Below are 23,627 nucleotides of genomic sequence, written 5' to 3' on the forward strand. Positions count from 1 at the left end.
TAAACAGGTTAAGAGATTTCCGTTTCCTCCTAAAAATATGTGATGTAAAGTACTGGTATAATTAACTCCTGCCTACGACCAGATCACAGCTGTGATAATACACAGTACGACAGCACTCCCTCTCGTGTGACATTGCTAAAATGGATCATAACTTTGTAAGAAATAGAGGGGCAGACATATAGAAACTTTTCTTTCATCTACTATTTCATAATTTAGCTAAAGTATAATGCTCTTTAATCATTAACTTATTGGACTGCAACAAAAGCCCTCACAAGCCTTTGTAGGTCAAACATTTTATAAGTAAACCCTGTGCCACCTTGTTATCATTAACTGGCGTTCCTTCATAAGCCTTTTAGTGAGACTGAGTCACATGCACAAAGTCAGTGTTTTGCTTTCAAATGAAAATCAAATGGAAAACCTGACTTAAAAAAAAATATGTGTGAGCCTTGACAGCATCATTTTGGTGCACTAAAAGAGGGGAAACACCATTAATGTTAACAGCAGAAAGAGAAGGAATATGCCAGAGTGTCGCTGCAAATTAAATTAAAAAAGCTACAGCTAGATAAGCAATTGGAGGGTGGGTACATTTATTTATTTTTTTTTATTTTTTGTTATTTTCTTACCAGTCACTTCCCTTGTGTAATAAAATCAAAACATTCAAAATTTAAAGGCATTAGAATGTTGCAAATCAATCTTTCAAAAGTCTTAAATGGGCATGGGAAGTAGGATTTTATTTTATTTTTATAAGATATTATATTCTCAAATTTCAAAATAAGTGGTAACATCCATTTAAATAAAACACTGATGATCATCATTTACTGAGGGCTTCTCGCAATGACATTATCAGATCAGGATAGTGGAAAAAAAACAACACTTGTATTTAGTTTACATCCTGGATGCTCGGAGCTGAGGACACACAGTCCGCTAGCTAGCTGTCCCTTTAGCCTGATGACATTGGAAGTGCAGATTTAATGAAAAGTGGCTATTAAATCAAGGTTTGTGGCATGGCTAAAACCAGTATAAGGCAACGCACACAAGGTTTAGAGTGTTTTACAGCTTTTTTACAAACTTTTTTAGCTCGACTTTGTATGTAGAGGCAGAGTAAGAAACACAAAATTGTCAAGAAAACTTGCCAACAAATGCTACGTCATCTCAGTTCTTCTCAACCCTCGTCTCCGCCGCTAGACAAAAGAATCAAGTTTTATGTAACAGTAAACATTTGGGAAAAATTGTCCCTAACCCTTAGTAAGTGATGACGGTTGATGTTTTTTTTTTTTTAATTCAATTCCAACTGATATTAAAAAAGTCTAAAATCTGACGTGCATTAAAGGGATAGGTCTGATGTTTTGAAGTGGGGGTTTGTGTTTGTGTTTTTTTCTGTGCAGTCTGGCTGTAAAGAGAGCAATGTAACGGCTTCATTTTCCCGCTGGAAATCACTGTCTGACATTAAGGTAATCAGGAAAAAAATACTGCTGTAGGAACCCTGTTTAATTATGGTTTATTAAAGGGCAGCCCTCCTGCACATTTTCCCTCCTATTGTTCTACTTTTTCTTGTTATATTGAATATTAGATTATGGAGACCAAGAGGTGGTCACCATGGAGATGATCCATGTGTCCATAGCAGCATAATATGATTGGCTCGAGGAGAATAGTGATCAGTTATGTCCGCTCGGCATATCACGTGGTTTGATATTCAGTTCTGTGCAAATCGTTACTGTCTCCTGTGGGTATCCATTAATCACCTGTTAATCACATATAGGCCATTATGTAACACACAGAAGCAGCACAGCGCTCCCTCTTTGTGTATACATTGTCGATCTGGGTCAGTGACTCTGTACAACTCATTTGCGTCACTGACTTTGTGTGACTACGTTTAGATATCCTTCCTGCAAAAGCTCGATGTTCTTTGACGGGACCAGTGTGTCACAGTGTTGAATCTGTAGTTTTAGCAAAGTAAACACATTGACAGGAAGCCTTTCACACAGTCCCTCTATCCGTGGAGCATGCTGGAATGTTAAGTTTGATCATTTGTGACAGACCAGCACATTCTGGGAAAAGTCTAAACCACCAAGAGTAAAGAGTTGGTAACACACATTTCCACAGATTATAAAAACACACAGCTGCACTGTCAGATGGAGACCGGAGAAGTGGAAGGATGGATGTAGGGCAAAAACAGTGGACGTCAACCACTCCTTCTTTCCTTCTTCTCTCCACTCTGCAGTTACATAACGTTCCAATGGAAACAAAGCAGAGGAGGAAACAAACAAGCAACAAGGTCCCTCAGTGTCTCCGCTGCTAGGCAGCCGTTGCCAAGACTCTTGCAGCCAATTTGTGTGTGTGTGTGCTCATAGTGAAGACTGGTTGTGTGTTTTGTTTGTGCATATGTAACTACATGGATGTATCTGGTGTTGTATCAGGAAAAATGTAATTCAGCTTGAGAAAAGTGTGTGTAAATTGCTGTGACCCGGAGCTCCAGGAAGCTGCAGCATACACAGACACGCTTTTGTCTGTTATGGACATTCTGTGCTGAACACGATCAGCACAGAGACAGTTCATCCATCAAGATGTCTGTGGAGGGTCGTCCAGGGTCATACAGATAGGATTAAAACAGTAGTACATAAATCCAACAACAGGCTTTGGTTTTTGCTAAAACCCCAGCTTTTAAAAGAATAATAACTTAACCCCTTTGAAACCTGATCAAACTGGCTTGATTTATTTCAAAAGCATGGGGAGAAGGCAATCAGCAACTTAACAACACATGGCCCAAAAAATAGCAAGAAAGCAGAAAAATGTTACGAGAACTGTATCTGAAAATAAGCAACAAAAAAAAAGAAAACAATCAAGAAAATGACCCAAAAAAGTTCAGAAAATGTAATATGTGTATTATTTTTATTTTCTGTAACATAATTTTAAATGAAAAAGTATAAATAAAGTTTTCTGGATATTTTTTCCTTGTTTTTTGAAAATATTTGATAATCATCCCCTTTTTTTAAAACTAATTTTCAGGTAATTGTCTTCATCGCCCTTTACTAATTTGTGGGATACTTCTTGCGAAGTTATTTATGCCTTTTTTCTCCACGTTTCTTTTTAAGAAATCAAATCACTTTCAATGGATTAAAGCTTCTGATGGGCATTTGAAGGCAGCACAAGAAAACCGATGTCCAACCAGGTTTTAAAGAGTTAATCAAAAAACAAGCATTCACATTTCTTGATAGCAGAGAATTTGTGTTAAATACAACATTAAGAGAAATCATTTATAATATGTGATAAAAAAAGGACTGCAGTGCAGAAAATCCCAGATGGAGAGGACTGGTTGCTTTAAATATTCAAGACTAAATAAGCAGCAATCAAAGTAAAAGTTACAAGTCCTTGGTTATTTAATAAGAATATAACACTTAAAACTCAGATAATCTGCTTTGTCTGGATTGTGAAGGTATGATGTGCCAGCAACCACACAACTGTCACCAGATCTAGATTCAAACATTGCTTATGGTGCATGAAACAGGTGACATTACTTTTTCCACCCACTTAAAATTGAGTGCAGCAAAAGACACAGACACAGAGTTACAACTTCAGCAGAAATGTGTGTTCATGCAGGACTCCAACACCTATAGAAACGAGATGACTTAGAAAAATGTAATGTCACAATACCAGAATTTAAAACTTTGATACAATACTAGTATAAAAGAACACATAAACACAATACTCAAAACCACTTTTGATAACACAGCAGTGGGTGCCTGCTGTATCGTGCTACCTGCTTGTGCCTCTGCGTACAGTCACACAGTCCCTGTTTTTTTTCTCTGCAGCCTTGGGTTGAAAATCTGAGTGTTAATCTGTTTTTTTTTGTAGGTTTGGTACTATAGATACTATTAAATGTATTGTAGAAGAATCAAATTGTACTTACTTCTGACAACCAAAGTCCTGTCTCTGCATCTCATGTATCTCTTTACCTGTGTTCCCAGGGAGAAGCTGAGAGTTGGAGGGATCCAGTTAATGCAACTTAAAGAAGCCCTGGATCATTGTGTTGGGACCACAGGTCAAAACATCACCTTTACCACACCACCGCCCTGACTGGATCAGAATCGGGAGTTTGTACATCAGCCAAACAGATGCTCTGAATAAACTGATATCCTTTAATAGAAGAAAAAACTAATTTGAAGGGATGTCCGCTCATACTGTACCTTTGGTGATTAGAACCTTTTTTTTTTTTTTTTTTTCTATGTGTAGAAATCAAAGTTTCTGTTTCCCTGAATGGATGGATGTCCATGGATGTTCTCCATCATCCTAAAAGGCTATACATTTGTTAAACAGTTTGTATTATCTGTTTTGGACCATTTTACAGTATGCAGAGTTCAGCCGCATCAAATACTGCTTTCATTGTACTCCAGTATTCCTTCAGCTACTTTATACCTGGTTCTCATATCTACTGTCAAATCACAGGTGAGCAGTGATTTGTCACCTTTTACATTTCAGTTCAGTTAAAAGTGAATGCTTAAATCACTTATTATTATTATTTAGATAATTAAAGTTAGCTTTCAAACAGTTTGTCACACAAGTTTGCAAAATTAGATTTTAGATTTTTGCTAATTTTAACTTTGTTGCATCATCACACATTCATGTGGTCCAACACATATATTGGACCATATGAATGTGTGATGATGCAACAAATTGTACTCTAGGTTTACCCCTCGGCCCATTGTGACAACTGACAGACAGCGTATTTTTTTTAAAGGACTATATTTCTGTATTTAATTATATTTTATCAGTTGAACAGTTGTTTCCCATTATTTATGATTAACCAACTTTACCAAAAGCCTTAGTTCACAGGGCTCAAAGGAATAGAAGGGCATTTTGGTAAACATGTTTATCCACTTTTTTGCTAAGGATACCACTCTCATGTTAGTCCATTAATATCGATCTAGAGCGAGGAGATGATTTGCTTAGTTGAGCTTTAAGCCCGGACACAGAGAAACAGCCTGCCTGGCTTTGTCCAGACGTTAAAAAAAAAATATATATACATCAGCCTACCAGCTCACTGATAAACACATTACATCTCATTTGTTTGATTTGTACAAAACCCAATGTGCAATAATGACTAGCATTGGTTTTACAGTGGTTATGTGTTTTTTTTTCCTTTCTCTAAATTTAATTTTTAATTTTACAAAAAATTATTAGATAAAAAATCTTCTTTTCAAGAGTGTGCGGGCCAAGACAGGCAGTAACATATGTTACAAACTATAAAACCTACACACAAAAAAACCCAGAAAATTAAATTACTATAAAGAAAAACTCAAAATTATGTTAACAAATACTTAGAGTGAACCATAAAAAACAAACATCTTTTTGTATTATAAGTTGTAGAGGTGCTAGAAGGCAGATTTTGTTACCTTTGGGCAGAGCCAGGCTAGCTGTTTCCTCCTGTTTCCAGTCTTTCTGCTAAGCTAAAGTAACGGTTAATTTTTAGGTAGAAATGTAAATAATTTGAGAAAATATCTTTTATGTAAAGGAGCAAAATGTTTACAAAAAGAAATTAAATATTTTGAAGCTTTGTCTTATTCAGGATTGTTTTTTTTTTAATATGCATCATTTGCTTCCATTAATCTTTCTGTAGAATTGATTTCAAAACTGATACAGACTCAGTGAATTAACCTGATCTTTAATAACTTCATACTTTGTGGTATTTCCAGCCGTTTTTAGGAGATGCTCACCACAGTGTGTGCTGTGACTGATAGCCCGAGTGGAAGTGCATGTGCTCGCATGTGTGTGTGGTGACTAAGGGGATTAGTGTGCAGGTGATGCCAACAGACAGGCTGAGATTACACCTGCTGCTGCTGCTGCTGTGTCACAAACAGAGAGGCTAAAGCATCAGATATCACGCACGTGTAGGGAGCACAGGAGGAAAGGACAGGTAAGAGGCCAATGATGATGTGATGTCATCAAACTTCCTGTCTCATTAGGTCAATGCAGAGTTGGACGCTGCAGACACAGCTGCTACTGAACATGTTCCACTGTAATGTTGGACTCCAACCTCGACCTTTCTGTTCAAAGTCCTCTTTTATTTTCTTTCTAAATTTAAACCATTTTCATGCCAAAGTGGTTTATGCCAAAGGAAATGCTTTTAATTTCATGTAAAGTTTTACTAAAGTACCGGGCTAATGTGAAACAGCTTTTACTCCAGATTGATGTGATAGAAATGTCCACAGTGGAAAAAAAAACCCACCAGTTTTGTCTTCTCTTACATTTTGGCTTTCAGAACGCTTTTGTCTAAATTTGGTTTTCTGGTTGTAAATGGTCACCAAATGTGTAAACAGTAAGATCTAAAATGACTAAATAGATATGTTTATACTCTGCTTGCATGCATAGTTGCCTTCATATTTTTACATTAGATTATGTCCTCACTTTTCTTTACCACTTCTTTAGTTCAGACTCTGCCATCCAAGGCTTGTATAAATCCAAAGCCAAGAGGAGCCAATAAAACTTGTCCCCAATTAAATATGTAAGGGAGAAGGGTGGCTGGACGTTAGCTTACATAGATGTGGCGAGGCAAAAAAAAAAGACCAAGAGGAAGGACAGGTGTTTAGTCCCCACTTCCTGTCGCACGTGGTCCATCTGCCGTTTTTTTCTGTGACTGTCAGGTGTGTCAGCAGAGATTATCAGAGGCTAACTCGTGAATGAGCGCAGGGTAGGGATTTAATAATCTGTCTGGCAGTTGCTGGTGTCTGAGGTCATGCAGATGCAGCTGGTCCCCTTACAGCACTCCCGCAGCCCGCAGTGACTGTTGTCGTCCCTTCCTGCTGAGGTCTGTTAGCCAGCTTAGCATAATCTCTCCTAAAAGACACTTAGAGGAGCAGAAAAAAACCTGGCTTAGTGTGGTAGTCTGTGAGGAAAATGGTGGCAATGAAAGCTTAGACAGCAGTGACCAGGACACCGTAATTACTCAATGGTAAAAGCGGAAAGCAGGGGTGACGAGGTGGCAGTGAAGTCTAAATTTAGGATCAGCAAATCAGCTGTTGGAAACCAGGCTTGAACCACCTGGTTCAGCTGCTGATTTTAAAATGCTGATGCTTACAAAACAATCAGAACTAGGCAGCTCCTCAGTATTTATTGCACTCCTCAGATAGTTAAAAACCAATCAGTCCTGGCAAGAGGTACTATTATGACAAGTTATTGCCCATTGTCACTTCATGACATCTAGAAATCAGGCTGAAGACAAAAATCAGATTTAAATGATTTATTAATTAAGAAATGTTACAAATGTGATAATTTTTTCTCGTTCTAACATTCCTTCCAGAAGAATCTGCCAATGCCTGACACTTTAAAACACAAAAGAAAAGAAAGGATCTTCAGTAAACTGCATCTCTACATACATCAATTAGTTAAATCACAATAACAAAAGTTTGGTTAGCAGAAGCATGGTTGTGCGTGTGGTGTGTGTGCACAAAAAATTAACTAAAACTGGCACTGGTTAGATTCATTAACTTTAAGCTGTCTGCTACTACTTTTTTTTTTTAATCGGTAAATCAGCAGTGTATAAAAAATATAAAAAAGGCCATCGTTTAAGATTCAAAAAGCAATCCAGCTTGTTTAAAATGACACAAAAAGCCATGACAGGTGTTTATCAACTCGCACTCTGAGTAAGGCTTCAAACCACTGACCTTTAAATATGTGAGCAAAATTACATTTCACAACAGAAATATTCTTAAATAAAACTTTTAACTTTCAGAATTCAATTGTCACCACACCATACCGCCACCTTCCAAGTGATCAATAACGGCGAGCTCATCTGAAAACCCTCAAAGTGACAAACCTTTCAACTATAAGAGAAAAAGAAAAGCACTAAATGTGTATTAAATGTTGGCATATGACAAAACGAGGAAGAAACAAAATATATACAGCACGAAAAAACATTGTATGCAATATGCAAAGGCGTCATGTTGCTTTGGGCAACAACCCCCCACCCCCATCCCTCCCTCCCTCCCTCCCTCGTCCCACCCGCCAAATATAAGCCAGTCTTCACTGAAGACCCCTCGTCCCAACAACCCCTGTCCCCACCCACACATATCCGCTCATACACACACACAGAACATCACGAAACACGATTACATCACTAAGCCTGTTAGTTTGGAAAAAGGTGAAGCACTGTGAAACTCCCCAACCTCTCGTCCCTCCCTCCTGCTTCTCCCACCTCCCTGTCTCCCTCCTCTTCAGTCTTCGGAGAGGGGAGTCAAGGCCTTGGTGCAGTCGTTCCACTCATCCGTCTCCAGGTTGTACACCTCCATCGTGTTGAGGAACTCGTTTCCGTCAAAGCCGCCCACAGCGTAGATGGTTTCTCCCAGCATGGCAACGCCGGCATTGCTGCGTGAAGATGTCATGCTACCCAGCATCCTCCACTCGTTGCGGGCGGGGTCGTACACCTCCACACAGCGGAGCGCGTGGGAGCCATCGAAGCCGCCAACAACAAACAGTTTGCCTGGACAGAGTGAAAGACGGTATGTATTAGCAGAATGACTAACTTGTGCTTTGCACAAGAACTGAATCACCCAAATTCAAATTCCTCACACTTGGCGCTTAGTCAACATGTTGATAAGAAGTCAGTTTCCCACATAACATGATGTTCTTGCACCATGCACACTCTGAAGAAGCTGGAGAATAACTACAGCCGACTATACCGTTCTCACACCCATTTGTATTCGTGACACTACCTGCATGGACGGCGACGGCGGCCCCCCTGCGAGCCACATTCATGGGGGCGATCAGGGTCCAGGTGTTGTTTTCAGGGTTGTAGCGTTCCACAGTGTTCAGGCAGTTCCACGACTCCGCCCCTCCAATCACGTACATGAAGCCTTCCAACTCACACACGGCTGCCTGGTGCCTCCCTGAAAACAAATTTGCTTCATGAATACGATTTCACAATATCCCCTTGGGAAGCAGATATCACAAGTGCTGCTCTCTGATTAATTGTTATCCTACTTTTAGTCTCATTCTTAAACATAATGTCTTCTCTGCTCCAATAATGTAATTCCCCAGAGGGACTAATTAAAGCTTTATACGAAAGACAGACATTTGTTAGCCCTATGATAAATATAACATGGTCTAACCTCAAGCATTAGGCTGAATATCTTTTTCAAAGATAAATGGAAGGTTGTGAGAGTATTTGGGACTGTGTGGACACGTACTGATGTTAAGAGAGGCACAGTTGGACCAGGTTTTGGTCACAGGGTCAAAAGCATCACAGTTCTTCAGGCCCTTCTGCCCACAGGGGTCCGACCCTCCAACAACGTACAGTTTGTTGTTTAGTGCGCAGACACCTTAAAACGGAGAGAATAGCAATAAGCATGTTTCTAAGTTTCTAACCGAGAAAATACTTTATTCAAGCATTATCCTGGATAGAAATCATCCAAATCAATCATTTGCAGGAGGGACTAACCTGCATTGCAGCGATTTGTCCTCAGCTCTGGCACTTGAGTCCATTCATCAGCATGTGGATCGTACATCTCCCCACAGCTCAGCTCGTCAGAATGTCCGTTTGAACCTCCAATCACGTACAGCTGACCCTGTGAGGTGTAAATGAACAAGTCATTAGATGCTAATGATACCTCAACCTTGAAGGTTGACATATATTCGGAACTACTGACATTCAGTTAATAGACTTTAGAAATCCACTTATTTGGACAGGAAAAGCAAGACAGAAAAGCATTCAAGTATTTGCTCAAGACAATTGAAACCTAAATAGGTGCCTTCCTAGGCTTATATTAAAGATGTAACTTCATTATAGAGCCAATAAATGTGGAATAAATATGAGTAGTAAACTACCATGAGCACAGCCATCTGGAATCGAGCCCTTGGAGTCCGCATGGGAGCGATGAAGGTCCAGCGGTCCTCTTTGGGGTCGTAACACTCCACAGTCCTCAGACACTCTTCCCTGTTGTAGCCTCCTGCAGAAACATCAAGATGCATCAAGGTTACATCGGAGCTTTGTAGGTTCCTCAGCTTTTTTACACAGCCCTCCTATTTAACAATAAGAACTTCAGACACTGATGCCCAGATAAGCTTGGTTTAGGTGTTGGTGGCACTTTGCCTACACAAAGAAACTAATCGCCCCAAGGTAAGTTTTTCTCTGAAAACTGAGCCAAGATAGAAGCGTGTATCTTCCTATGTATCCCACCCTCCTTTTAGTTCAAATCATTTAGCCTTTACACATGATATAATCTCTCTAATGCTGTTAGGTGCTAACCTGCTGCGATGAGTCTTCCACTCAGAGCCGCGGTGCCCAGGCCAGAGCGAGCATAATGCATGGGTGAGAGTGGCTGCTCCTCCAGCTCCTCAGGCTGGGCCTCGAAGCTGAGGCTCTTCATCAAGCAGGGGGTGGCAGAGGGAGAGGTCTGAGGGCTGCTGCGACCGTGCAAGAAGATCACACACAACACACCGTCCAGCACAGCCAGACACAGGTAGTTGTTGTCTACGGGTAAGATTGGAAATTGTTAGAGGCATTTTTTTTTGGGGGGGGGGGGACTAGGCTTAGAATTCAGATGCTATGTTCTTTAAAATAAAGTTATTACAGTTTAAAGTCTGGAAGCCACCACACTTTAGACTTTCATCTCATCTATTCTAATTGTGCTGCATCTATGAGACATTCATTTCAGATTGTACTGTGACTAATTACATGTAGTTCATGCAAACACTTACTTGTGGTCTTCTCAGAGGCGATGTACTTCCACTCTCTCCTGCCGGTCTGTTTCGGGGCATTTGCTGCTTGGTTGGAGGGCGACAGGCTTCCTGAAGAGCTGCAGCTCATCTGTCTCTGGGTGCTCTCCCGTACGGGTTTCTTCTGCAAGAGCACAGTGCAGCTACAGAAGCCAAGCTTGCACCACAGGCCCACCAGTGGCCACATCACCAGGTAATCATACCCCAAAACTACAGCTTGATCCGGCTGCTCTAATGTAGACATTTGTATCAAATACGTTTTAAAATGTTACGCCATCTGAAGCCACCAACACAGCACTGCAAACTAGTTTCAGACCACACTATAATCAGATCTAACAGCACAGTTCAATCAAAACTCAAAATAGAAGGTAAAAAGCTGAGACAGCCATTACTGCATTCACCTGGTTGAGATCATCTTTAAAACACTGTCGTGTGAATATATGCTCAACAGCATTAGCCAGGCAGGTATCATGGCTCATTTCTTAGTTAACTTCTGATATTACGTTGTGGTTAAATTCTCGATAAATGAGCCGTATCTATTTATCGCCAGGCGCAGGCTGTGTAGTATTTTTATGCATGGCCAGGCACAAGCTGTACAATAAAGCTACACACTGCCAAGCAAAATGTGGTAGAGGCTTCAGTACAATGAAGCCAGGCACAAGCTGTTGAGTACCTGCACAAACTGAAGGTGGTCCTCCTCGCCACCAAACACCTCACTGTGCCCATCAATCACCAGCCCTCCATCCACCAGCTTATGGTCAGGTGAGTAGTACAGCGTTTGCACCTGAAAGACAAACAGGAACAACACACCCATGTGGCTGTCTCCATGGCAACACACTGAGAACCCCGTCATAAGGGGGAGGAGGAGGAGGGAAGGGGGAGGAGGGAAGCAGTGCTGTGAAGAGGAAGAGGGGGAAGGGACGAAAGGCCTGGATCTTCTTTCGCCTGGATGGAAAGCTTCTTTTAAAAAAAGACACACTGCTCCATCTGCAGTGTTTGAGCTCAAGAAAGTATCCGACAGTGGCTCTCCTTAGTTTTCATCTAAGAAAAGAGGGAGTTGGTGAAGAATGAGAGGCTGCGTCTGGAAAGATCTTCTGTGAAGAATGAAGAAAAGGAGGAGGAGGCTCTGCATGTGGCCCCATTTCCACCTCTGCTGATAGGAAACTGGTCCTGAAGCTGAACAAGCTGCACATTGTGATGGCAGCCACGATAAGCAGTCAAATCCAGATGACTTAAGACAGTAATGCTGTTGCAACAACTATCAAGCTCATCCAAAAACAAAAGAAAAGAAAAAGCACATTATGTTCTGTTGAGGCCAGTCAAAATAAAACGTGACATGTGCTGCCCATCTGAAGGGCACATCTTAGAAAATAAGGGCAAAAGAAAAAGGTTCCTATAATTTCATGAAAAGTTGCTGAAGTTTATAATTCCACCTGGATGGTTAATAATTTATTTGCAGTCAAGTGAAATACAATTTCCACTTTTATAGTCCATTTTGAACTAAAGGCCAATGCTGTTGTGTTACACATCACGCCTATTTTGATTCCACAATGACTCTATAATCACATACCAAAGTGTAATGATGCCACTGTTGTTTGGTTCTAAGTAAACATGCAAAGGAGGCATAAAGACAGGACTTGGTAGCAGCCCTATAGTGCGATGTCTTGGTAAAAAGGTCTAATATTTATACTGAGCAGATCACTTTGCTAAAGCCTAATGCCTAATTTAAGTGGGTCTTGATTGTGTCATTGGATAGTAGGCCTGTATGAGAATATATTGTTTGGTGTAGTAAATGGGCATTCAATTACAGGGTTCCTGCATTTTAAGGCAAGTTAGATTTGAGACTTTTGTCACCAGGAATTAAGTTTGTCTAGTGACAAATTAATAAATCAATAAATTTATTATCTGTGTCAGATGTTGAGGAAAAAGAAAACCTTTTTAGAGTGGAAGACAATGAGTATATTGTATTCTTATAAAAGTATCTATTTGGTTTACCGACAGAAGTGGGAAATATCTAGCTTTTTTGGCTGGTTTTCTTGGCGACTGTGTGTTTGAGATTCCATGTGTATGTGTGATACCACTGCTTGGATTCCCATAATGTCAGGTTTAAGAGGAGGAATTACATTACTTAATAAAAAAGTAGACGTTATCAATTATCAAGAAATATTACAACGCAACGGCAGATAATACGATTCTACTGTCCATGTCTTAGCATTTTTAAGACTTTCAAAAGATTAATTTAAGTCATTTTAACACCAAATAAGGACTTGTTTTTAGATTCCTGAATTCAATGCTTTTAAGAGTTTTTGAGATCCATGGGAACCCTGAATTAGATGTAAAATTGTTAAAGGTTTGTGAGCAAAATATTCTGGGAAATGCAAAAATGGGATGCATCTGCATATATGGGATGCATCTGTATATGTGGCATGGACAGATGGGAGCACAGTGTTGCTTGGCTGCAAAGAGGGGCTGCTGAGAGGTAGTAGTGCTCCTCTCCTCCCTTTTCTCTGACTCATTACCCTGGTGGCTCAGTCCTGGCTCTTCAGTCTGGTCTCCTGCTGCTGCTAATAAACCTACAGGAGATATAAATCAACGGGGAGGAGTGACTGTTAGTGCTGGAGCAACAAACACGCACCTGTTCAGATAGTAAAGAGGCAGTGAGACAGTAGAATCAAGGGTCACACCTTTGAGAACCTGTTGTTTTTGTGTTTCAGAGGAGAAGAGCACCTTAATACTCAGATGGGGTTGAATGTAAACCAACCACATACCCAAAATAAAACAGTGGAAACAAAAAACAAGAGCAAACAGCAGCTCTTTTTTTCGGCTCACCTCTAATTTGTAGTATGGTTCGGGGTACAGAGTTTCTTACTGCAAAAACCTCAACAAATCAGAGGAAAAAAGAACAATCCTGACATAGCAGCATGACAATGGCATGCTAGTTCTACTTCAGCCCCCTTAATGACTTCTAAATGTCAAAAACAGGAGTCAGAACAAGGGGGAGGGGGCAGGGTGGAAGTGAAGATCAGTCTGTGAGGTGAGACTGCATGCCCTGGTACTGACCTCCTCCATCAGTCGTTCTAATTGGTCTCCGTTCTCCCAAAGGCTACGCTGCACCCAGTTGAGCACCTTGGAGTAGAGCTTGCCATTGCTGGGCAGGGTCAGGTTGTCTTCTAGCATTACTTCTAACTGTAAACACACAAAAGGGGTGGAACAGGAGTTAGATTTACACATAACAGGAATAAAGTGGCTGCTTAATAGAAGAATTTAATACCGTGACCCTTATTGTTCACCGAAAAACTTGATCCTGGTTGATAATTAATTTTCCTGAGAATTAGGTTCACATGACCTGTATAATCCCTTAATTTTGCCATACTGTCAGGATTTACATTAGTATCATATTAAGTTGCTTTGGAACCACCCACATTATCCATTCGTAGGCTTGGGTTGCTTTTCTGTTTCATCTTTAAGCCACTTCTTTAATAATTTTCTTTGTTGGTACAAGTGGGGAAGGGTATCATGTGAAACAATTACCAGTACCAATATCCTCAAACTGATACCTACGCTAATACATTTAATAGAGCCAAGTACAGTCAGGTTGCTGGTATAGGTGGGTGTGCATAGTGTCTTTTGGTTCTCAGTCAAAACCAACCCCCACTCCTCCATATGGCAACTTCTGGCCCCCCAAAAAACAAGATGACAACAGCCAAAATGCCACCTTGAGGTTTCAAAATGGTAGTCCAAGAAAACCAAGAGGTGACACTACAGTGGCTACGTCAACTTCTTTCATATAGTCACTCTGTAAAGTGCAATGGAGGCCAAACAGCTTGCATGTTTGTGTTTCAACCAAATGGCTTGATCCGATTTATTTGATCTTAACCACAGATATCTTGTGAAGTACCTAGTGCAGTCCTCATGTTAAGGAGACACCTAAACCAGGGTTCCTACAATGTAAGACAAGTTAAATTTAAGACTTTCCGAAACCATTCAGAATTTATTTTAAGATTAAGATTTATAATTTATAAAAATAAATTATAATATAAAAATAATTTAAGATTATTTTAATAATTTAAGAAAAAAAGAAAACAAAAACAAACTCACATAAACTCATAAATTATTCAAGATTTGCAACATCGGAAAAAAAATGAATACAATTCTTTACTTTTTTAAAGACTTGATTGAGATATTGAGATTGATTTGAGACATTTTAATACCAATTAAGGCCATATTTTTAGACTAATGAATTCAGTGCCTCTAAAGACTTTAAGATCTCAAATCATCTACGCTAGGCCTTACATTTGCGTATGTTTTAAGTCCCCTGCCCAAAATACATTCTCGGCAGGCCTTAGCAGTGGGGAAATCTATAAGAGGCACACGTTTATACTATAAGTACTGGTAATCTCATGTCAAAGCCAGACATGTAAAAGTACAAAGCTTAATCCAGTGTATGTTATTCAACTTCAGACCACCTACGCAGGCTAGTTTAAGTACAGGGGCAAAAGGGGACAAGACAACTTCCAACCTATGTCACCTCATAGCTTCATGACTAACACTTTCAAAATCAACTGTAACTTACTAGTACTTAAAATACTTAGAAACATTAAGAAACAACTTTAAGCCGCTACCTTGAGGCGGGGGAGTTTGAGGAAGTCCTCCTGTTCAGACACTTCCAGTAGATGGTCTTGGATGAAGGCGTCCACCTTGGCCAAAACTCTGGCATCTCCCATAGCGCTGGCAAAGTTACGAAAAGAGATGGCGCTCTGGGAATCCATTTTAGACAGCAGGTAGTCGCCACAAATCTGAGAAGTGAGAGGTGTTTTTTTTTTTTTAAGTTATTACGTTCCTTGTCGTCTGTAAAAATCACTAGAATAAAATTTTGGCATTGAGGAAGTAAAATGTTATTTAAAAACATACCTGTTTGACTCGCTCCATCTTGAACCGTTTGGCTGCAGAGTAAACTTCCTTGACCAGTTCCTTGTCTGCCTTTAGCCTGTGTTACAGACATAGGATACAAAATATAAGGTTGGCAACCATTTTCTAAAGTCAGAACTTGCATTGATAAGTTCAGAGGCAAAAGGTCAAAGGCCAAAGTGTTACTAACTGGGCAGTATAGGCGTAATTGAGCAAGATCTCCACAGCCTCTGGGTCCAAGTCCTCAAAAGTGACATGTGAGACTCCGTGAGGCTCAATATCACTGTTAAAGATCTCAAACAGGTAGGGACTGCAGCAAGCCAGAACAGCACGGTGAGCCATTAGCTCATGACCACACACCTGGACAAATGAAGAGACAGAAAAAGACACAGTTAGGATGAGTTGGTTGAAGGAGAACAACTGCTACCAAACATAAGCGTCAAAGGAAACTAAGGAAATAAACCCGATAACGACTGAGAGAATGTTGGCAATAAAAAGCATGTGATCAATAGTTAAATCTCAGAGCCATCTGATTGCCTTGTGCCTCAATGGCAAAATCTAAATTTCACTTTCTGGTTGGCTGCACAACTCTCTCGGTCTGTATTACACAAATGGTGGGAACAGGTTCTCACACTTGAGATAAGAGAGCAACGGAAACATAACAGGAAACACAGAAGTAAACCTTTTTTCTTGTTTCTGTGTGCCAATACTCATATACACAGGTGAACAAATCACGTAGCAATCATCACTCAGACCCAGTAAACTATGCTGTGTTATTTCTAAACTACACACACAAATACATTTTGCCGCGTAGGTTGTCCTGAGATCGTGTGCATCTCAAACTGCTTTGTATTGTCATATTATCCCCTGTGCAGTGCACCACTTCCTCTTATATTTCACATAGTAACTCTGGCTTCTCTGAAAAAGTGTGTGTGTGTGTGTGTGTGTGTGTGTGTGTGTGTGTGTGTGTGTGTGTGTGTGTGTGTGTGTGCTGTGTGTGCGTGCCAGATACCTGCAGTCTAACATCACAGAACTGACCACTCTTTCTCAGAGCGTTCATTTTGGCCACGGTGGAATCCAGGAAACTTTCATCCTCAAAGATCAAATAACCGTTTGGAATCATCTTGGTGAATTTTGATGGTATTTCTGAAAAAAAAACAAAAAGAAATGTATGTAAAGTGATAATACCCAACATGCACTCAACATGCTTATAGCTGTGCAACACTGCAATAGCTGGTTTTATTAACTGATGACCAGAGTGAGGATTAGGATTAGGTGCCTGTGATGTTGATTGTGTATCATAATCTGTCCAATGCATTAGACATGGCCTTACCTAATAGAGAATAATGCAAATCCAGGGAAGCACCACTGCTGAGAGTAGAACTGAAGGTAGGCAATAGGCAAAGCAGACTCAGATCACAGTGGAACTCAAGTCGTCTTCACCCGAGGAGAGGGATGGGAAGTTGTTAGAAGCAATGCCAGTTGACTAAACAGGCGTGAGCAGAAGGGAGAAGGGGAGCAGCCGCACGGACAAACTATCAGGCTTGAAGCGACTGTAATCAAGTCCTCGAGATCCCGTTGGCTATAGAGTTGTACTTATTCTGTGTTGGTCATACATTATAACCTAGAAAAAAAGGAGAAAAAAAAGGAAAAGGAAACACTTCGTTAAGTTGTTTTGTTTTTTTTTTTATTTAAGTGATGAGAGGGCAAATGGCTAATTTTGAAACTGATGCTGCCTATTCTTGGCACCAGTGCAATGCGAGCATGAGTCAGATCCTCGCAGTAAATCAAGGCAACCTTGAGCACTGTTGCGAAGACTGCTCCCCCCTCCTCTTCTTCATAAGCTATTTTTCAGTAGAACACACAATCTTCCATATCCCCGACATGCATACAAAGTAAAAAAATAAATGATAGGATTCACATTGGCCACCTCACCTGACCTAATGTTATCCTCATCAAATTCAGAAAGAAACAATTTGAGCATTTTATCCCAGTATGCTCTTGACGAAAAGCCATACAGCACCAGAAGCTGAGCTCGTGCCAGTGATACTCCTTCCTTACAACACCATCCATTTAGAGCTTTAAATCTCCACACCTGCTGATGCGTCCCACCAGGCCGAGCAAGACCATTTAATCCATCCCAATGCTTGAGCTCTGTCTCCACTCTCTCTGAAGCAAGCCCAATCCAACTCTATCTTATGTGACAAGCCCCTCTGACTGGCTCCTCCCTATACGAGCCCTTTCATTCAAGCACTGACCTATAAGGTGAAAGCAGGGGGAACAACCTGTTACAAGAGTTTCCACAGCCAGTAAAATGGTGAGATACAGTGAAGCTCTGTTATCTGTTGCTATGAATTGTGGTTGGCTATCTTAGTTCTCACATAACATGTAACGCTGGCCCACTAGCCCCACCCACCGACAATTGCGTGTCACATCCAATACAGATCATCCCATATCTATCCATCTCAAGATATTGCATTACGCTATTAAAGAGTCTGGATTTTACTAACCGTAAATCCTCTGGCAGCCTGAACTGAGACAAACCAAAACCCACAGATCTCATATGTACTAATCAGATGAATTAACACTCATTTGACATAATTCCATGCTGAAAAACCTCACTACTTGGCCTCTGCAGCCTGAAGCTAAATAAATTACACTACAGTCCCAACAATTTTATCACTATACCAAATGGGGAGAGGGCACGACAGACCGCAGCAGCTGCCCATAGTCTGAAATTGTATCCACGCTCCATGTGACAAGGCTTTCCTGAGAAGCCTAGCTTTCTGAGTATCTAACTCGCATGCGATTCTAACTCATTAGAAAAAGCTGTAATTTACTCAACTGCTGCACTTATTATGTACTAGTGACTCTAGCTGCCGTCAGTGGCACATTCAGTAGCTGCATGCAAACTGTAAACCCCTCGAGCTTGTGTGTAGAACTAACAAAATTGACAATTACAAAGCATAAATCATGGAACAAATAAAAGCAGGCCTCTGCTTCTCAAAAAATTAAAAACAATCATGTGACTTGGCAAGGTAATCACCCATCTCCATGTCAGGCACACGGCAAAAAATGTGAAAACAAAGACTTCTCTCTCTTTTTTTTTTCTCAAGTCTTGCAGGAGCTTTATCTGTAACAGTTTAAGATCTAGTTGCACTGTGCCCAATGTATGGGTAGACTTCAGCTGCTGCTATCATTAGACAGACAATGTGAAAGGCAGACTGACACTGGGGCAGATGAACAGTATGTTCTTTTTATACTGCTGTATAACCATCTTATCCACAGTCAGATGGTTTAAAAGAAAGGCATAAAGATACATTCTTGCAAACCTACAGCCATATCTGACAGGCACTTTTATCCTAAAATAATATTTTTCTGGAAATTTTGTCTTCAGCTAAAAAGAAATTCTTACAAAGCAAAACAGCAGTGCATTTTTAATTAAGCAACTACTGCCCTGAGCAATGCCTTTTCAGTAAATAATCCTTACAACAAAAACCACATTTGTGCAAAAGGTGCCAAACAACTGGTTGAACAACTAAATCATCATGTTAGAAAAGTTAACTGTGCCGATGACTTGCAAGCCAAACATCCCAAACTACCACCCATCTAATATTAAAAATCGCCCACAAAGCACAAATACACGTGTTTACTGTGCCAGATCAACAGACAACAAAATACTGAAATCCAGTGACCTACTAAACTCAAAACCACACAGTGTGAATTTAATAATCATAAGTCAAATATCTGAAGGAATAATAGGAGGAATTATGTTGAGATCAGATTACTTAGCCTAAGACTGTATTTAACCTTTTTTCTTTTTCCTTTAACAACACTGACAAGCCGTTGCAAAGAGACATTGAAGACAAAAAGCACAAGAACAGGAAGAAATAAAAGGAACTATGAACCTATTAACTTAGCTCTAAAAAAAAAAGTGCCTTGCACTATTAAGATACAGTCACCGTCAGATGAGTCTTGTTTGAGAGTATTCTATCTAGAAAGATTTTAATCATGTGCAGTGTGAAAGTTTACACACTCCACATATGTACATCCTGTCCTACAATAGTGTGTTTGGTTTGGCAAAGATGCATCAAAGGTGGATGTGTAAAACTACCAACTTAAGCAGGCTGGGAAGAGAGCCAGTGGTTTTTATGGGTAAATGCTCAAGCACGATGGCACATGCTAAAATATGGTCTTTCTGTACTGCACTGAACAGCATTTACAGCCAGGCTGGCATGGAAAGCTATAATTCACCGTGTGTAGATGGAGGGAACACTGACCCAATTTTGAGTCGTTATGCAACATCTGGCAGAAGACTCCTTGTGAAGGCTCAAAAGCTCAACTCCTCCACATGGTTGGGTCCACCACGCTCGCCTGTTGCCTTCTTTCCCTCACATTTCTCTTCTAAATAATTAGCCCAACACTGCCAGGCACACCATGGCCTAAACTCTCTGCCATATTCTTTACAGAGTTGCCGCTTTAATTGCAGCTATGATTAAATAATAATCTTCTGTAAGAACTGATAAGACAATCTTACGCCATTGCCAGTGTTAGTGTGGGAAACAGGCATTGGCAATTTAGGATTTATCTGGACACAAGGTTTATGTGCAAAAACTATGGGGAAATAACAGAGACAAGATTAGCTCATCGACCGGGCTCAAAGGAATTCATGTATAGACAAAAAGCCAGGCAGACTGGGTGAGCTATAAATGTAGATATATGGGCATATGTTTGAAAAGCTGGCAACCGATAAAAGAGAACAAAAAGGCACCAAAGAGAACCAGTGAGATTGTTCACAACTTTGTCACAGAGGGTAGCCCTGAATGTATTTTCCCTCTCCATTTTTCCAACTGAATAGTCAGTCACAAAAGGGCAGGCCCAGCACTGAACAATCAATGCTTGTTAGACACCCCTCCAGTGGCGAAGAGGGGCACTGCTGGATATTTCACCCGGTTTTACTGTGTGGAAATTTACCGCTTAAATCTAACACATCCAGAACAAGGGAATCTATTAAGAGCTTAACAATACACAATGAAAGAGGCAGTAAACATTGAATTGCTTGTGTGACTATTAAAAACAAAAAAATGTAAGAAGAAGCAGCAGCAGAACCAAGACACTATAATACCTCAAATGAAACAACAGACAATGAAAATGAGGAAGAAGTCAAATGTGTTATGAGAAATCAGGAAAAGAAACATTCAAAGACTAGAGCAACTTATTACAGAATCAGTAAAGAAAGTAAGAGGAGGAAAATGTGTCTGAGTACGGCCAGTCATACTGTAAGGCTGTTTTATTAATGTATTAGATAAGCCTACTAAATGCCCCCCCCCCCACCCCCTTCATAAAATCACTAATCTGCAGTATGTTATTTGGGGATTTTCCACGTGGTTGCCAGCTTCAGAACTGGATTGAAAGCACAGTAGGTCAAATACTACCACGGCATTAGGCAGCCCACAGCCTATACTATACAGTAAAGCACTTTAGGAAATCTTAAACATTAAGCTTTGGCTAGACAATCAATACAGTACAGTCAATAATGCTGGAAGTCGACATACACAGTGGTGTGTCAACACCAAGGCTCCTACAGTTTAAGGCATGTTAGTTTTATGACTTCCTTTTGGATATTTTTAATGCTATTCAGAATTTAAGACCAATTTTTACAACAGCCAACACTGAAAGAAAAAGACATTAATTATTCATTACTCGTAATTTTACCCAAACGTTTATTGTACCGTCAAATTAAAAAGTCAGACAATCTTCTTAACATGTTAAAACAAAAAGTCAAAACTTTCCTCTTCTAATCTGCTCTGCATGATGTTAATGCAAGAGGCATTCAGTAAATCATTTCTTTTTAAATAGATATTACCAATTATTTTGAGATTTTACAATGCATTGTCAGAAATAAATATTCATAATATCATACTTCCCATGTCTGAGCATTTTTAAGACGTTTGAAAGACTGATTTATGACGTTTTGATGCCAATTAAGGCCTTATTTTTAGATGAATTAAATAAATGCCTCATGGGATTTTTTTAAGGATCGGCAGGGACCTTGAATACCATGTCAAGACTGGTCACAGCCCATAAAATCTGACACAATCTGGCACTGAAGCAAAGGACAGGATGTACCCCTGCTACGTTACCCACCCTGTCATCCCCCAAGTGGTTAAGTCTTACAATTGGCCACCAAGTATTTCGTATTTGTCTATTCGCTGCAAAGCAATGTCATTCATCTGCCTGTCTCCTCCTCTAGAGTAATGTACCAGGGCCATGATGTCTGGCGATGTGCCAGTAAGTCATATAGCTAGCCTGAACATACATCCCGCCTCTAGAAACTGGGTCAGGAAGCCCCCCATCCCCCCTCCCAAAAAAAACCTGCTTAACTCGACACGGATCACAAAAGCACGAATATACAGTATATAACGACCGAGATAGTGTTAGGGCATTCAATTAGAGCCAAGCAGCTAGCAACCTGATAAAGATGGAGAGGTCTGGCACGCTCTGAAGCTACCGCATGTTAGCCTCCTAGCTTGACAACCTGCTGCTTAGCTTACATGGGGAGCCTTAAGACAGCCACATCGACTGGATTTATTAAACTGGACTCTGAAGAATACATTTGGTCGTCCTCTCATATCCGTGTTAAATGCCAGAACTGGCTTCATTATATCGTCAGATGGCCACATGCGCTAAATCCCCGCGTCGTTATAGTTAACGCTAGCTTGATGCGGAACGCGGTTTGTGACATTGTCCGCGCCAGTAACGTTACAATAGGTATTTCCAGCAGTTTCCACCCAGCCTGGGCATACAGCTTAAGCACAGTGAAATATCTAACCTGAACTCCGACTTCTTTAAAAGTGAAATTTAAACACATTACTATCCGCTGCGACCGATGACAGATTTTCAGGTTTCTCTAAATTTTAAAAGCCACGTAAACGTTACTTCTCAAAGACGCCAAACAGCAGAATTTCCTCTTTTATTATTTTTTTAAAGAGAGCAAAAAAAATCTTACCTGAGGTATTTGACAGCAAACGATATTAGACATATTTAATGCAAATTCAGAGTTGGTTGGTTCGGGTTGAAGCAAAGACGCAACGCGGCTACAGGCTCGGCTTGCGGTGGGTGTCTGTTCCCTTTCTGTACGAGAAGCACGTCCACTCTCAGTCTAGTCTGGACCAGCTCTGACAGAATGGCCGGTCGGTGACGGAGGAAGCGCGCTCCCGGCAAAAACTGTGCGACCGCCACGCCGCCTGTGACGCAATCCGCTGTGGGCGGTCCTATACCGCCCACTCCTAGTGCTGAAATCCAGGGTGTAAACTGTAAAACAGTATATGAGTGGCCCTTAGACAATTTATAGTTAAAAATGAATAAAATAAAATCACATAAAGGTAGGTTTAAGCGCCTTCAACATGGGTGTACAAAGAGAAATAATTCTGACTATACATCCATGATTTGTCAAGAAAATAACCCTCTTTGATAAGTAAAAGTCCTGCATTGAAAATCTTTGTGAGAAGTACTCAAGAATTAGTATCAAAATACACTTGAAATATTAAAAGTAAAATAACTTAATATGCAGGATGGCTCATTTCAGGATTATATTACATTACTGGATTTTATCATTGATGCATTAATGCATTGTAGGTGTTCACAGGTTATGGGTCTGGCTGATTATTGGAGCCAATATCTGGCATTTTGCCAATTATCTGTATTGGTGTTCTATTTTAATGAGCACTGACTGAATTAATTAATGAAACTATGTGAATATTACACTCAACCAACACCAGGGAAGGCAGTACACAATACATGCAAAGAACATGTCTGCATGTGAGGAACTTACTTTGTAAAAGCTCTACATTTATTTAAATATTTTTTTATTTAAATTTTCACTTTGTAAAAAATTTTACTCGGACATCAGTTACCGTACATCAGTAAATGTGCTTTGTTATATTCCCTCACAGTATACTATCATATGAGAGTATACATACCTCATTCATACTTGATGATCCAGATCTTTA

At 40.2% G+C, this 23,627-nt stretch overlaps 2 protein-coding genes across 2 annotated transcripts in view; one reads left to right on the plus strand and one right to left on the minus strand.

Moving 5' to 3' along the window:
• swt1 (SWT1 RNA endoribonuclease homolog) overlaps positions 1-5,560 on the plus strand; it is a 30,249-nt gene extending 24,689 nt beyond the window's left edge. Inside the window, exon 17 of the mRNA XM_042483830.2 lies at positions 3,966-5,560. Within this exon, the coding sequence (XP_042339764.2) occupies positions 3,966-4,074 (109 nt within the window). The 3' untranslated portion in view covers positions 4,075-5,560. The remainder of the gene's footprint in view (positions 1-3,965) is intronic.
• Positions 5,561-8,027: 2,467 nt separating this feature from the next.
• ivns1abpa (influenza virus NS1A binding protein a) lies at positions 8,028-22,816 on the minus strand. Its single transcript, XM_042514824.2, has 15 exons — positions 22,625-22,816; positions 16,949-17,239; positions 16,628-16,761; positions 15,806-15,975; positions 15,619-15,694; positions 15,330-15,503; positions 13,768-13,893; positions 11,381-11,491; positions 10,690-10,831; positions 10,238-10,462; positions 9,817-9,938; positions 9,431-9,557; positions 9,180-9,311; positions 8,706-8,879; positions 8,028-8,473 (listed from the first exon to the last, which is right to left on the minus strand). The coding sequence occupies exons 3-15, from the start codon at positions 16,736-16,738 to the stop codon at positions 8,208-8,210; spliced, it is 1,956 nt and encodes a 651-aa protein (XP_042370758.1). The 5' UTR covers positions 16,739-16,761; positions 16,949-17,239; positions 22,625-22,816; the 3' UTR covers positions 8,028-8,207.
• Positions 22,817-23,627: the final 811 nt, after the last annotated feature.

Source organism: Plectropomus leopardus, chromosome 5 (genome assembly GCF_026936395.1).
Source record: "Plectropomus leopardus strain MGB_pleo_1.0 chromosome 5, ASM2693639v1, whole genome shotgun sequence".
NCBI classification, from domain to species: domain Eukaryota; kingdom Metazoa; phylum Chordata; class Actinopteri; order Perciformes; family Serranidae; genus Plectropomus; species Plectropomus leopardus.

What these genes read in the sequence shown, in the direction of transcription:
- ivns1abpa (XM_042514824.2), bottom strand. Translation starts at nt 16,738, where the DNA reads ATGATTCCAAACGGTTATTTGATCTTTGAGGATGAAAGTTTCCTGGAT. An exon ending in TAGAACGACTGATGGAGGAG is followed by an intron (nt 11,492 to 13,767) that starts GTCAGTACCAGG and finishes TTTGTCTTTCAG; the next exon opens with GTGCAAACGCTGTACTACTC. An exon ending in CTGTGCCTCTCTTAACATCA is followed by an intron (nt 8,880 to 9,179) that starts GTACGTGTCCAC and finishes ATTTGTTTTCAG; the next exon opens with GGAGGCACCAGGCAGCCGTG.